This window comes from Strongylocentrotus purpuratus, unplaced genomic scaffold (assembly GCF_000002235.5).
Source record: "Strongylocentrotus purpuratus isolate Spur 01 unplaced genomic scaffold, Spur_5.0 spur5_scaffold_12, whole genome shotgun sequence".
Classification (NCBI taxonomy): domain Eukaryota; kingdom Metazoa; phylum Echinodermata; class Echinoidea; order Camarodonta; family Strongylocentrotidae; genus Strongylocentrotus; species Strongylocentrotus purpuratus.
This window is the reverse complement of record NW_022145597.1, coordinates 5,801,218-5,818,389: the sequence shown is the minus strand read 5'-3', so window position 1 is coordinate 5,818,389 and position 17,172 is coordinate 5,801,218. Positions and strand designations below refer to the sequence as shown.

Genomic DNA, 17,172 nt, shown 5'->3' with positions numbered 1-17,172 from the left:
CAGTGGGAACAGTTCCTTAATCTCAGAATGCCCTGACATTTGATGAAGATGTCTCGTTATTGAGTGCTATCTAAATTGACAGGTATTATTGCCAGACAGTCCTAAGGTTTGGTGATATGATCCACCGAGTATGCGTCTATTCCAAGCCTCATTAACCCCCCCCCCCCATTCATACCAGTGCAGTTGAGGCTGGGATTCAAACATGTCTATGTAGCTATACGAGAATAAATATTCATTTATTCTGAAGAGAAACATAGTGCGATATAATGTTTTACATGTACAGTGAAAAAAAGTTTTGAGCATCATTTCCGAAAGAAGACTTGAAACTGAATATCGAGTCCATCATAGCAAAGTCATTAAAAAAGATCTGGTATAAAATGTGCTGGATTATTATGAGTAATAAGACCAACCAGCTGTACAAGTGCTGCATTGCCCACATCAATAAGTCTCATGGTAATTTAAATTGATATAATTTGTAATGCAATTTCTGTTCCCTTTACTTATCAGCTATTTTCTTCTAAACCGCTTAGAGGCGATTTGCAATTTGCGGTATACAAATCTTATTATTATTATAAGATGCACATGTAAGCTGACACCAAACAGCTCAATGGCTTTAATAGTGGTAGAGCAGTGGTCTCGAAACTGGGAGGTTGCGGGTTCAAAACCAAGTCGATGCGCTTTTGCCCTCGGTAAGGCATCAATCCTCATCACCAAATCCCTCAAAGAGATCTTGAAGCTGTTTGTCCCCTGGTTGTTTGATTATAAGCATACCCATGCTTTCTTAGCAGTCGGGTAAAACAAACAAACAAAATCATGTACATACAATGTATGGTGCCCTATGAATGCTAGGAATCTAGAGCACTTAGGGACATGTTTTATTACTATGTGTTATGGGCTATACCAGGCGCGTACACAGGGGGGGGGGGGGGGGGGGGGGGGGGGGGGGGGGGTTGGGGGTTAAACCCCCCCCCCCTTTGGTATTTTTTAGTGTGTAAACCCCCCGCCCCATAACCCCCCTAAATCCCCCCCCCCCCCTCCCCTTTGGTTTTTTGTTTTGTTTTTGTTTTTTTTTAATTAAAAAAAAAAAAAAAAAAAATTATTCCCATGGCTGACCTAAAAAGGTGACCTTACCCCCCCCCCCCCCAACGGAGACAAATGTCAAATTTTCAATTTTCGAGACCAAAATTTTTTTTTTTTTAAATGTCCTCTTACCCCCCCCCCCCCCCCCCCCTTGATAAAATCCTGCGTACGCGCCTGGGCTATACAAGAACGGTTACTTATGTTGATGGTTTGCATACCCCAAACTAAGCTGTAGTTTCTTTTTTACAATATTCTTGTCCCACGTTAATACCTCTTTCATGGTACGATTATTCTTCATTCAGTGTTTGTCTATGGATTTCATACTTAACTTTCCTCTCGTGCGAATGACCTACCAATACACCATCCCCATCGGGTGAGTGAACTATCCAGTGCAGTGACGTCATCAAAATGTTATCTCTGGGCAATAACACTCTATTGATTGACCGGCTTGGTTTGACAACCATGAAATGAACATCATTTTTTATCTAGGCAAATGTATTATGTTGGAATCTTGTTTAACCTGTTGGAGTGGTTTGCTTACATGTAGAGATGTTTTCATCAAACTTATGGTTTTTAGAAATCAACTTGAGATGTGGAGGACGTGTTTTGAGTCCTTGCAGGGCACTTATGTCCTTCAGCAAGACATTTATCTTCATTTGCCACTCTTAACCCGGGTGTAGTAGGTGCGTGTACATGTAGAGATGTTATTGTCAAACTTGTGGTTTTTAGAAATCAACTTGAGATCTGGAGGACGTGTTTTGAGTCCTGGTATGGTACTTTATGTCCTTTAGCAAGACATTTATCTTCATTTGCCACTCTTAACCCGGGTGTACATGTAGCTGATTGTGAGGAATTCCTCTGCCCGCTGAATTTAGGTGGTAGCCGAAAATGGAGAGGGGGGGGGGTAATATTCATAATTTTTAGCTCATATTTCAGTGATCCCTTTCAGTTTTGTTCATTCATTTACATGTACGTTAGAGTGGGAAAAATTGATACTATTCTTGATCAATACATTCTTGAGAAATAGATGTTAAAACATGTATCCATAGTTTGTTTGTATTCACTCACTGTTCTTATTATTAGTCATCCAGCTTGATAGTGCATGATAACATTTTGGGTTGCACATCAACCCCCCCCCCCCCTCCCTCAAATTCTAACTGTCAAAAAAATGGTCTGATTTCATGAACCAGAAACAAGTCAGACTGCATTGATTGGAAACGTCAGACTATACTTTACCAATCATTATTAGTACACCTTTCAGTTTAGATCCACACGTCTATTGTCATAGATGATCACAGATGTTCATCACAGGTTTCACAAAATAACAATAGCAGTTTTCTAAATATAAAGATATTCTAGTTATACAGTCATAAAAGTATACTGGTGAACGTGTACATGTAGATGTACTGTAGATGGTGTGTTTGTTCATTTGTATAATAGCGGTTGTGTGTAATGGACATAAATTGCAATTAGTGTAATTCGGGTGTAGTTCAATTTGAAGCGAATGAGAATAATTTGGGACATGTACTTTTTATATTTATGCTGCAATTCTCTATATTGGACCTTCTGTGGAAAGTACTTTACTTACTGGAGATTGGACAAGCTATTTCATTTTCAAGATATTTGTTTTGTGTATTGGAGTCATGTTGTAAAAGCTGGCCAGCAAGCATTTTATTTGGTCTTCTTTTTATTTCATCAGCTTGTACATGTACAACCGCATCTCACCTTGTTTTGACACTCGCAATCTCTCTCTCTGTCTCTCTCTGTCTCTCTCTGTCTCTCTCTGCGGAACGTTTTAGCCTGTATCTTGTGGTCTTTTGAGTTGAGATGTTTTGATGTCAGTGTGTGCACTTGATACCCAAGCCGCAGACATATAAGTGTTTTTCACAGTGCTGTTGCATATAATGTGAGGTTAATCCGGCCAGTTTTCGCACTCTCTGTAAATATAACTGTCTGGTGCTGTTCCGTCTAGAGAATTGAATTTGCTGTTGCTAGACCCCAGGTTTTTTTCTCGTAAAGATATTTGAGAAATAAAGAGCCAAATGGCTGGGTGATGGAAAGCTGACACTTTGCTGTTAAGAGCACTATAGATATCGCTATAAAAGCAAGATTTACTTACTACTGTTGTTGCTTTGTAATTTAAAGCTCTTTTCAAATTTTACTTCTTTATGCTTTCCGTGTATGATTCTGTTTAATACTTGATTTCAATAATGGTGAACTTCACAATGAAGTTGTTGTCCCACTCCTATTAAGATGGACAATTAAACAAAAATGTTTTTAAATGGTTCTGAAAACATATGTTTTTTTCTCTAAAACATCATTGCTTTCCTAGTTAAATACTTGAGTACACAATGAAGTCCATTGGTTTCCTTGTTCCTGGTTAATTTTGGAAAGTACATTACATTTTGTAGATGCAGTCTGTAGAAGAGCTTGAATATTTACTGCTTTATACAGACTAGATTAAAAATAAATGTAAATCTGTTTTAGTGAAATACAGGATTCTGAATGTTGTCAGGACTGCATGCTGTACAACATAAAGATGACAAACCCAGTCCGTTAGCCTTGTATTAGCCTGTATACAATGCAGAGAGAATTATGATGAAAGTCTTTGTGACGGGAGGAATCAAGTTACCTGTGTGTGAGAAACAGGATTTACTTACACGTACAGCGTGACAGCGGCCCTTGGGGTCAACCTAGTTCCCATCATCTGCCCGTTTTGGGGGATAACCCCGCTCCGTCGTCTCTGAGATTTACTTGTCTTCAGGTTGCGATGTATTCGTTACGAGGGACGCCTTTCTCCATATATCTTCCTGGAGCGCAAGATTTGGAGCATATTCTGAGTCCTGAGCTTCGCTTCCAGGGGTATGATCCCCTCTACCGTTTCATGGGATCGTACGTATTCATTTCATTAGCCTTGTTCATATGCAATGTGTGGAATCGCTTTAATATCGTTTAACATCGTTTTTATATAATACATTTAAATGAATGGCTGATAGAGGTGAAAAAATAAAGCTGTGTAAAGAAATTTACATACCGTGCCCAAACAGTATTACATCATTGATAAGATGCAGTAATGTATAGCCTTGTTCATACGCAATTTGTTGAATCGTTTTAATATCGTTTTATGAATTTAAATGAATGGCTGATAGAGGTGAAAATGAAGCTGTGTAAAACAATAAAAAAAATCATGCCCAAACAGTATTACATCATTGTTAAGATGCAGTTATGTGAAGGGCACAAGTTTCTGTGGGTGTTACGGATAAGTTTTGTTACCCCTTGTTTATATGCAATGTGTTGAATCGTTTTAATATCGTTTTATGAATTTAAATGAATGGCTGATAGAGGTGAAAAATTAAGCTGTTTAGAGAAATAGAAACATGCCCAAATACATGTAGTATTACATCATTGATAAGATGCAGTTACGTGAAGCCGTGTTCATACGCAATGTGCTGAATCGCTAAACAAAATCGAAACAGCAGAATAAGAACATGTTTAACATTTAAATGAATGGCTGATAGAGATGAAAATTGAAGCTGTGTATAAAAATGAAAACATGCCCATAACAGTATTACATACTGTACAACGCATACTCAATAATAATAATAATAATAATAATAATAATTGTGTGGTCAATGCCCTAGACCAAACACTATACCTAATCCTAACCGTTAACCTAATACCCCCTTGACCTAATGGTTAACCTAAAGCCTACTGGGTAGTTAGTAGTAGCAACCCGAATTCTTCATCTTTGGCAAAATAAGCCAGAGCAATTTCATTTTGCTGTAGCAGTGTGTATTTTGAGGCAGTTTAAAACATGTGTGAACAAGGCAATATTCAGGGACTGACGTCCATTGTAGTGAGAATTGTGCATGAAATAGAATACTTGGTGGATGGATATAAGTCAAATCCTTGTAAAGGTTATTTGGTCTGCTTCTCTATTTTTTTCTCATATCACTCTACCTCTATCAATCTTTCCCGCTCTATCACGCTGCTTTTCCTCTTTTTTTTTGCCTCCTCTATCTCTTCCTTCTCTCTTTATCTTTGTCTATCTCTCTCTCTCTCTCTCTTTCGCTTTCACACTGTCTGTCTGTCTGTTTGTGTGTGTCTTTCTGCTTCTCTGTCTCTTTTACTTTCCGTCTGCCTGCCTGCCTGTCTCTTTCTCTCTGTCTGTTTGTGTCTGTATCTTTCTGTCTATGTTTCTCTGTCTCTTTCTCTGTCTCTCCCCCTCTCTCTATCATCTATGTCTCTCTGTCTCTAGCTATCTCTCTCTCTCTCTCTCTCTCTCTCTCTCTTTCTCCCTGTGTGTCTTTTTCTCTATAATATGTTTGTCTCTCTGTGTGTGTGTCTCTCTCTCTCTTTCTCTATCTGTCTTTCTCTGTTTTTTTCACTATCTCTCTCTCTCTCTCTCTCTCTCCACTCTCTCTCTCTCTCTCTCACTCTCTCTCTCTCTCACTCTCTCACTCTCTCTCTCTCTCTCTCTCTCCCCCTCCCCCTCCCTTCCTCTCTCTTCCTCTCCCTCCCCCTCTCTTTTTCCCTCTCTCATTTCATACAATTATATTAGTAGAGTATTCATCTTCAAAGTAAGAAGTGTATCCGCTGAAGATATGAATATACCCCCTCATTACACAGGTGAACTTCATTACACTCAAGTATGCCTTTTACAAATGGTATTTCTCTTTAGTGTAATATTTCAAAGTTTTATGCTTTCATGGGATGAAATTCTTGTGCCTTCATTCCATGCACATTTGAAAATGTCTAATTGTCTCAAGTATTTCACTTCAAAACACTCAAACCTGTCTATTATTAGAGGCCTTCCAAAGGAAACATTAATTCATGAATTCAAATATTTCCGAAGGCCCTCAATGAAAGTGCATTTAACGTTCATCAGCATTGAGAGGATTGCAGAGTATGTACAATTGTTGTTTATAATGTAACCAGAGTTGTGACAGATCAATCAATGTGTCAAACTGATTCATAAATCATAGAAATGTGCAATATACTGTTGAACTAACATTCGATGTATCCTTTATGAGATATATGAAGGCGTTATCTCAGTGTAATATGATATGGATGAAATGAATGCCCTTTCTCTTTCAAATGTTGGAGCACTGGGTTTTCTTACGTTTGACAGACATGAGGGCTATAAAAGAGCCCAATATTACTACCATTATTATTATTATTGGCATTGATGTTGGTGTTGTTATTGTTGTTGGTGATGGTGTTGTTGTTATTGCTTTTTATATTATTATTATTTCAATCATGTTATTAATATTTATACGATACATAGTAAACTCATTGTATGGAATCGCCCTAAAACATGATATATGAAGCCTTCAGATTCCTTCAATCCAACACTCGTCAGTCATAGGGGAATCGATCATAGCATTTTTTTTTATTGCTGTAATTTTTTTTCCATGCTTGACGATTTCAGACTCAGTGTGCATGAGTGAATGTTAAGATTGCGTATTGATTCAATTAAAGAGCGCAGCGTCAATCCCATGTCTACAGTAACCTCACATTTCCTAGTGATTCTGTCTGCCCTCTCTCGCATAGATCCCACCGACATATTAAACCAGCTGTTACCAGAGAGTATATTTAGTTAGGGCAAAGTGTACCGTGATTCTCCAGAGATACACTGAACAAAGACATGTACATCGCATCGTACATGTTCAAGTCAAGTATTACATTTATTAAAGGTTCTCTTCAATTTCAAAATGATAAATCTTGATTTTCATCATTTGGGTGTGCATACTTTGTTCATTTAAAACATTTAAAGGCATAGAAGGAAAAGACAAACATCCACGGATCCATTTTGTAATATTATAGGGGTTATGGTTAAGATTACGATAACATGTTCATTATGTATAGCGTTTAAAGGTCAAGTACACCCTGATATATATCGGTTTCAATAAAAGCAGAGAAATGAGAGAAACAGATTAATGTATTAGTTTGAGCTATATCTGATTTAAAAAAGGAAATTTTTAAATTTTTGAATTTTTGCAGTTGTCATCAGTGAAATACGAATAGGCAACACTGTGATTATAATTTATTGATGACGGAATAGACTTGTTTCATACAGAGGTTGTATAAAAAACAATTTTGCAATAATTATATTTAGGGTGAATGTATAGAAAATATAAATTTTTGGTTAGTACAGGGCAATTGAGAAGGGAACTCACAAGAAACATATCACAGAGTTGCCGATTTTTGTTTAAATGCATCTTCAAAAATGCATAACTTCCTTTAATATCTTTAATCGGTTTTTGCTCAAACTTTCACTGACCAGTTTTTCTGCTTCTATTAAAAACAAAGTTAATATCAGGGGGGCTTCCCCTTTAGGTTTAGGGTTAGGATTATGATTACATGTACATTAGATAGAGTGTTTAAGGTCCAGGGTTACAGTTAAGAATTCTGTAAGTTTAGGAGAAGATAAACTTGAGTTTTGGTTTTTAAAAAAAAATTAATTCTCACAGAATCAAACGAAACTTACACTGAATGTTCAAGATTACAAATAAATGTCATGTGCCCAACAATTTTGGAAGAAAATGTATACTGGCTGAGTAATGAGCAAAGCAAGATAAGGAAATCAAGGTAGGTAGCCCCGACACCATTTGAGTAGTCCCATATGTACATGTATATCTTTCTGTGTACAGTGCTTGTTACTTTACCAAGACTGCGTCAAATTTATGATGATTTTGATGACTCCAGAACCTTGCAGTGCACACCAATACTTACATGCTACATGATCACCTGCTTCTGATCCATTCCACACCTTTTTCTCACAATGCAATCACATTTCCAGAACTCACCTTTATCTTTAATTATAACAATTTTGGCAGGAGCATGTGTTCTACGATGATGACGGGCTTCCAGGGTTCGATATTAACTTCTCCCATTGAAAGTAGCCCCTGCAAGGGGAATATGATAGATGTGTATTTGTTGAACATGCATTTCTTTCATGCAAAAATCGAAGGTGCTCAATTTGATAGATGGGTGGCATTGATGGTGGGAGCGTGACACTAGGGAATTTTCTGATGGGTTAAGTTAAAGAGAAACAGCAATATTACAGACTGATCTCCTTGTGTTTGTACAGTGTTCAATAACATTGAGGATACTGTCTCATGTGGGTGCATTTATGATGTTTTAGCTTGAAGTTACTTTTCATTTTCCAAAGTTATTTAGCAGTCAGCAATTCAGCATTATGAAATGGGAGAAGACTCCTTTTTGATATTTAATACAAATTTGAAGACATTCTTTTGAAACATGTGTATTACACTTTAAACGCCTTTTTTTAATGAGATGTGACTTTTATCATTAATTTATGAAAATGCCCTTGTAGACAACAGTGTACAGCTTAAATCAAGATTCCTGTACACTTTTCATGCAATATATACAGTATATATATATATATATATATATATATATATATATATATGTCGCAGCAGAAAATTACTAGCAAATTCTTTAATGAAAGACTGTTCACAAAAAGAATTGAAAATCCTAAATTTCTTTCTTCTTTTTCTGCTTGCAGTGAGATTGATGGCTATGGATTCAAGAGACCGGGTGACTTTGATTACGAGACGTATGAGGAGTTCATGAAGCAGTATCTATCAGTGCTAGCCAGGAGAGCTAAGAAATGGGAACCAATGATCAAGGGAAGCCAGAAAGTGAAAAAGTCAAGAAAAGGTGAGTTTTTGTTGATTTTGTTTTAAAAAATGTAATATTGTGCTTTGTTCAGATGCAAAAATGACCTCCAAGTAATTTGTTTCCTTTTTTTCTCCAAAGAATTATAGTGAACATGTAATTTCACCAGGCCTTAATTGTTATCAGTGAATCAACATTTATGAAGATGATATTTCATCAAAGAAACAGAGTAAGGGAATTGGCTGCATCCAAATGGGGAGGGGGGGGGCACAAAGAGTCCATTCCCCCTTTTTTCCCTTTCCCCCCCTCACGATCAATTGGGCAAAAAGAATTTCCATTTTCGGTTTAACTTAATAAAATTTGGAGTAGACTTTAAAAGATTATTATTACCTCACTTTTTTCATAGATCTAAACAGGGTATAACATCAACTTAAGCTGGACATGAAATATGGCAGGCAATTTATGACCTTAAACAGTCTTAAATCTGATGTACATGTAAAATTAGAGGAAAAACACCTTAGAAGTTATGATCTTGAGATAACGTTTTTTCCTTCAGTAATATAGTATCAAAATTGTGGATTCTGTAGATTTGTGACGTCCCTTGAGAGACTAATGGGGCTCAGAGCATCCAGTGGCATGAATGGCCTGCCATAGTTCAAGTCCAACTTAAGTTGATTTTTAGTCCTCATGAAACACCCCCAGAACATGGAGTAATCTGTACATGTAAGATCTCTTTTGATGCCCTAACGCTTTCAATTGATATTGTATCATATCCTCAAGATGTCAAATAGTAAGTCAGACCAAGGAGATAATAGGTGAGCTCCTCGGCAAGCCCAAGTTTTAAATCGTCTTCTACTGCACTTGTTGGTACTTCAAATCATGAGTTTCAAAATTAAGCCTTTGTCGTTGGTATTTCAAATCATAATAGTTTCAGTATTAATTTATTTCTGACGCAGAAGTTTAATGTTTAACCTGTGAGTTGAATTTATGAACAGAGTCGGGTACAAATGAATATCTGAATCGTGAAAAGCGGGTTGGGGTGGGGCGAAGTCGGATACCAGAACGATTAAATGAATAAAATAAATGAAGTGGATGGGTACTGTCTTTCATGATTGCACAGACCTTATCAACAATTTGCTCAGTACAATGAGACTCGACAGAAGCTACTTCTACCCCAATTATGCGTTGTGCTATTTTACATGGCCTTTCCAATTTCTTCTTGTCCTGTTTTGATAGATTGCCAAATGAACATATAATATTGAAAAGCAGGACACTCTTTATTATTGAATTGTAGAACAGGGTCAGGATTGTTGCATCTATATGGAAACTTTTCAACTTACGCAGAAAAAACAACCTCTTGTTAGCTTTCTTATACACCGATTGTGTGTTATCCCTCCATGATAATTTGTCATTTAAGACAGTTCCAAGATATTTATAGTTGCCAACCTGTTCAATCGCCTCATTATGAATGATCACATTCTCGTGTTCTATACCTTTTTGACGGGACGGAAGTAATAATCCTCAATGAGGAAAGATCCGTGGGTAGTTGATCAAACAGGATATTGCTTTGGCAGGCTCAAATCTTTTTAATAATTCGACTTGAATACAAAATTCATAAGGGATATGTTTGCTGGATATTAAGTTGATGCTTTAATTATTGATTATAGAAATAATACATGTTTGTGAGTGCATTAAATGAATGTGCGCTGCATGCAGGTTAAGTCACAATAGGATAGTGAATAAGACCAATACAAACAAGCTGCATTGAGTTCATTGTCTGTCTTAATGTGACTTAACCAAGGGTAGTTCATATTACTAATGCGCGAGCATGTATTAATTTTTGTATACAATGGGCTATAATATGAGTATCAAGTTGAAAATTGACTAAAAACTCAATTAAAAAGCCAATAGTCGCTTTATTGGATGATGTCACATCATGCAGTGCACATGCTCAGCTAAACAAATGTACAATACGCCTCCTAATGTATGCATCATCAAACCATATGAAATTAAGTGTAACGCATCATCAAACCATATGAAATTAAGTGTATCGCATCATGTCTGAACTTTGAGTGCATCACGATTTCTGGATCAAGAGTATTGTTTTATCTAAGGAAGATGTTGATGTATCAATTCCCTGTGTTACATGTACATGTAGTATACATGTACATGTATGATCAATGTATTCATTATCATAAATCATTGACAAATATTAAGACATTTTTTAAAAATAAATCAAGATAAATCAAAGACAGTGAAACCTGTCTATAAAGATCACTCAAGGGAGACAAGAAATTGTCTTTGTAAACAGGAGGTCCTTATGCAAAGGCTGCATTATTACATGTTTCAATGAGAAACCATTTCAAGGGAAGAAGAAAAAAAAGTTGTATTGTCTTTATAGACAGGTGGTCACTGAAGCAGGGTTGACTGTATATGTACATGTACAATAGAACAATAGTCTTTGTTGAGCATACATGTACATGTTAAATTATATTCATACCTGTATTAATCAGGTTTAATGTAATGGTTAACCATGATGTTCTGACAAATGAGCAACCTTAACCTAAGAAAAATAAGATAATCTATTTAATGGGGAAAGCTAAATGTTTCATTACCGGTATTTGATTTGAAATGTTGGCAAGCAAGATGGGACTCTAAAGCACGTAACCTAGTGGATTAAATGTCAAGAGTGTGCAGCTACAGGCAAAAGCTAGTGAGATAGTTCCCTCTCTACGACAACAAATCAGCAATACAATCATTACCCCGGCGATCAGATTTCAGATTGTTATTAGTGAGAAAACCTGCATCTGGCACTGTTTAAATTGTAAATATTTGAGAGTGGTAAATTTAGACATCACCAAACAGACATTGCATTTGGCTGGGATATTTTTTGCTCCAGTGAAAAAATCATTCATCCATGTTTATTTTGGGGAACATGTGTAAAGTGCATGTGAGTTTACTCATTAAAAGGTGCTGTTTGGGCTAAGGCATGGTAATTGAAAACATGGCTGCATCCAGGATCTTTTAAAGCCCCACTGCACTACCTATAGCTACTTGCGCCCTCTATATAGCAAACAATGCCTAATTGGTGACCATTGCAGCCCCATGGTCCGCTTTTTCGTATGTTTAAATTGAGAGCTGATTTGATGAGATAACCACCTGTCAGTGACCATGCAGGGAGGTCTAATCCCTCCTGGCCAAAGTAGTGTAGAGAGGCTTCAAAAGGGAGGGGGCACAATTCATCAAATATTCTTACAAACAAAAAAATGAAAAAACAAATAAAGGGTTATCAATCAATGTTAGGATGCCTTTTCGCTCTAAAATTCCTGAACAATGAAACAACAAATGAAGATTAAAATAGGTCATCACATTTGAAAGGGGTTTCAAGGGAGATGTGCTGTCCTAAATCCTCAAGTGCATAAATTCAAATCGATATATCAAGGTGGACTCCCCCTTTAATTTCCTGTCTTTATTTTCATGATATAAAAAAAAGAAAAGCCAAATACAATTAGTCGTTTACAGAAATGCCCTTAGGCCAGCATTAATATTGTATATGAGGTCAACTGAGAACAATAGAGAATACATTGTGCATTCTATATGATCGATTCAAATTAGGAAACATATAATTACTAATTTGAAGACTGTGTCCAGTCAGGTAATCAATGAAAACTAAATTTCATTGCCTGAGGTATTGATTTCTCAGTTTGTAATTAGTGAGTCCCTATTTATTGTGATCTTATTCCCTAAGGCCACAATAGCATCACAGTCAAAATGATAGACTGGACAAATAAATGTTTGACCTCAATTTGAATGATTTTACTTTTTTAAATTTTTATATACATGTATATATACATACATGTAGATTTCTGTAATCAGTGAAAATACATTTTGAAATATCATTACTTGTTGAAAGCCAGAGGGGCATTTACATTGGTATGAAAATAATTTGAACGAAAAACCTTCAATCTCTCAGCAGCAGATTTGATGAAATCAATTTGCATACATGTAACTGCCCCTTGAGCTGATATATACGTAATCTTGTTGCCATGGTAACCTTAATGGCAACCTTGTGAATTCTATGCAATCAAATTATTTGGCTTACTTCGAATGATCGGGTCATCATGGCCGGTCAGGTGGTCGCATTACACGACCTTTCATGAAACAAAAGCGGAAGATCAGATGAAGATGCGTGTTAAGGACGCGACCTTTTGTAGGTTTGCCGTTGGGTTTTCACAAAGTATTGGGTAAATTGGACTAGACCATTTGTACATGAGATAGAAGATTATTTCACAAATGTTACTACCAACTTTTCGTGAATAAAGGGGCATGTTTTCACAAAAGGTTGGGTAAGTCATGTAATGTGTAGGATGAAGGATATGGTCAGCTCTCAGCCAGAAGGGCTTTAACTCTGTATTAAAAGATGAGTTAGCACCTGCTTGGCTCCAGATGATTTCTATTTACAGACATGTATTGTATGGGTCATTCCATGAGAATGGGGCGAAAAATAGGATGATGTCCATCAAGCTTAAATGAAAGATAAAATCATCTGTTGATGATTTCTATGCAATGAAAATATATTAGTGTACTGCTAGAATTATTCATGTTTCAGTTGGTTCTTTTCAAAATCTTTGCTTAATATGAATTTCTTTTGTACCTAGACATCACATTTATTTACACTGTATATCATTACATAAACTTTGGGTCTATAATATTGATTCACCATAAAGCTTTTTAAGCTAAACTCAATTTGAGCAATCATTGTTATTGTTGATAGGAGACATGGTTTCTCACTTCTGGCATGTCACAAAGATTGCTCCGACCCCATGGAATGAACCTTATGTAATATTGACATCATGCAATGATGATAATAATAATAATAATGGTGGCTTCTATATAGCGCACATGTCCGTCACGTTGTGACGCTCCTGGCGCTGCCCCGGTTATTACCCTGGCTTTAGCAAGGCAGCCACTGATGATTCAAATGAACATTGATTTCTTCCATTCAATTTGACAACATATTTGACATCTGTTAAAACAATAAAATTCATACGTAGGAACATATATATAATTAAATAACTTGTATAACAAGGAAGAAGGCGCGAAACCCGACGAGCAAAGCTTGTAATGGGTACGCCTGAATACACAAATACATAATATACATTATAAATAGAAGAAAGGAAGAAAGAAAGAAAGGGATAGGCAAGGAGGAGAGGAGGATAGAGAGCTTGGAGAAAGAGAAGAGAAGAAAATGATGAGTATTGCACTCTAGTGACTCTACCATCTTCGTTATTGTCTGTAATTCAGTGAAAAAATTGGACATGTCCTCTTCACTTCTATCTGTAATATAAAGGAAAAACACACAAATAGCAAACATCTTCGCTTGTCAATGCCTAAATGTTTCTGAGAAATTAGAAATTGATCTAGAAAGACTCCTGGTAGACAAACATGGTGAGTGGGTGGCTGGGGGATAGTGTAATTGTATCCTGACCCTACGTAGGATACATTGGCATACGGGGGCACACCCCCCCCCCCCTCACCCCCATTTGAGTGGTGAAAAAATAAAAATAAAGAAAAGTAAGCAAGGAAAAGGGAAATCGAGAAGGCGTAAAGGATAAGAAAAGAAGTTGCCAGAACCACCTCCCCCACCATCCTGTAATCAGTAGCATTGTACATTCACATTTCATTTTCCATGTAAGACCCCCACCCCCCTCCTGCCATCATGCCAGTTCCACCTCAAGTGGTGGACTCAAGCTACTCCACTGCTTAGATAAATGCGTCTTAAATGCAAACAAGAGAGGAATATTGAGTAAAAGCAATGTATGGATGGAAACCCGGCCAATTGAACATGTAACTTTCAACAATTTGCTATCTTTTAGAAAAAACAACCATGTTTCCAGTGCCCAGGGGTAGAGAGCTATTCATTCTGGGAAACTCTAAGACAGCTTTGAAAAACAAATCAAACAGTATTTTTTTAAAGCCTTACCAAGGTCATATGAAATATGTAACTTTTCTGAAGAAAACATCACTTTCCTCCAAAAATAAGAAGGAAGCTGCTTAGGAATACAGAAATTGATTTTAAAGGCTCATTCAGATATACACACTGTATGTAATTTTGTAAGATTAATCACTTACGTCGCTAAAAAAAACCCTGAGCACTTCATGGCATGCCCATGCTCTGTCAATTCAAAGAAAAATAACATGCACTTATCTGATTTAAGACATTTTATTTGGTTTCTGTTGTTGAGGTTGAATCTGGGGCCCATTTTTTCAGTCAAATTGTCATGTTTAAATCACAAGCACATACCTACATGTATTGTCTGTTTGGAGCTAGATTGGCGTTATGTCATATACTTAAACACAGCGGTAATGCCTTTCTTTCTCTGAACAGACTATCTGATTTTCTTTCTCTGAACAGACTATCTGATTGTACGTGTAGTGTATAATACTGACTTGTGTCAACTGTATGTGGAGCAATTATGCCCAGCTTCTGCTTTTTTAACCAGTAGCCTGTAAGGCTTCTACGACTGAAAATCAAATTGTAGTTTTCAAATCAAGTTATAGCGAGCACGTTTCTTTAATCAGCACAGTGATTGTCAACGCTGTGATGCATGGGTAATATTCCTCACAGTGCACCAAGGATTGTGGATATTTAAACACGTCCCTGGTGCCGCCGGGGCAAACAAATTTGTGATCGGTACAAGCATTTCAGAGAAAAGCATTGGTTTATTCATCAGTCTGGAGTTAACGAGGAGAAATGTGATCAGGCCGGGCGATTGTAAATTGATTCCAGTTGGATTGATTTGGTCACAGATAGGGAAGATGTTTGCCTTGAAATTTATTATTTTGCAAATCATTCCTTCATTGTGTGCTCATTTTATTTTAACTTTTTTATGTAGAAATATTGTCTGCTGAGGGCCGAAAATGAAAGGATGGTAGCTCTTTTTTTTGTAGAGTCAATTTCCTTCTGGCTTTCATCATACATTACATAGCAAAAATACATGGGACTATGAAGAGGATTAGCTCGAGAAAGCTTCTAAAGAGCTCTGCAAAACTTTTAAAGAAAAACAATACCTTAGGTGACAATGTCAACTCAGGCTTAAGAGAAGGCACATTGACTATATAAATTCATGACATTCTCTTCCTCATGATGACACAATCTTGGCTTCTCTCCCATCCCTTGTTTAAAGGTACTATGTTCCTTTTGCTGCTAACCTCAAATTCTGTAGAACTTTGCAGGAATTATGAATATGTCATGTATGTCCTATCTGTGAAATTTAAACGTTAGCAGTGTCCTAATATTCAAATTATGCAAGGAAACTTGTTGACTTGCTTAAACTTCACTGTCAGACACTATTCAGTGACTGGCTGGCTTTTTTCTTCTTTGGTAATAACATACCTAAAATGAGCTGTAAAGGGTACATGGGCATTTGTCTACATCAATAAACCACTTCTTGTGATGGCCAAAATTAAACTGATTGAATCTTTGCGCAGCATAAAACGTGTGACCATTCGGTACAATGGTCTGAAAATCAAGACTATTACTTATTGGCTCTATAGCTCCTAAGTCGATTTGACAACTAAAGTCGTTATTTTTCCACTTTAAGACATTTTCAAGCCCCACCTTTTTTTAGGGAAGTTCTAAATTAGTATTATCTTTCAAATGCCATTGGAATTTAACCTTTTCATTTTTTTGGCTTGCAAATGGGACATAGTACCTTCAAGGTAAGCCTTGTCATCGTTCAAAATGGACAAAGTTTACTACCTTTTTTCATTTAAATTTTACTGTCAATATCTTTGGTAGTGTTCTTTCTTGCGTTTATTCTATCGTTGAGGTTCGTAAATCTATGAGTTGTCATGTGGTGTATGAGACAAATACCTTTTACACCTTATGCACTTTATGCATGTGAAATGGTGCATTGGGCAAATGAGCATAGAAATGTTAGATATTTTGAGACAAGAAGTTAGTAGGTCATTTACAATAATTTAAAATTATCCTGTTGATTGAAATCTTGTCATATGAAATCTGTAATACATTAGATCACTTTGAATTATGAACAAAAGAAGCATGAAGCAGAATTTAAGTTAAAAAGGATTTAAGAACAAAGTGACATATGCAATTAGAATTGAGACAAGAAGTTAGTAGGTCATTTACAATAATTTAAAATTATCCTGTCGATTGAAATCTGGTCATATGAAATCTTAAATACATTGGATCACTTTAAATAATGAACAGATGAAGCATGAAGCAGAATTTAACTTCAAAAGGATTTAAGAACAAAGTGACATATGCAATTATGCATATATGACCTGACCTACATTCGGTGCATCAGCCCAAACTCGGTACAAGGAGATGTTGACAGCACCCTTTAAAATCCCTGATGTACCTCATCTGTCGCATAAAGATCATGAATAGGTTATCATTAGACAGACAACAAGTAACTCATTAGT

General features: G+C 36.5%; 1 protein-coding gene across 1 annotated transcript in view; it reads left to right on the top strand.

The window, feature by feature from the left end:
- LOC576106 (growth hormone-regulated TBC protein 1-A) overlaps positions 1-17,172 on the top strand; it is a 52,729-nt gene that overhangs the window by 13,951 nt on the left and 21,606 nt on the right. The window contains exon 2 of the mRNA XM_030981673.1: positions 8,612-8,766. Within this exon, the coding sequence (XP_030837533.1) occupies positions 8,612-8,766 (155 nt within the window). The remainder of the gene's footprint in view (positions 1-8,611; positions 8,767-17,172) is intronic.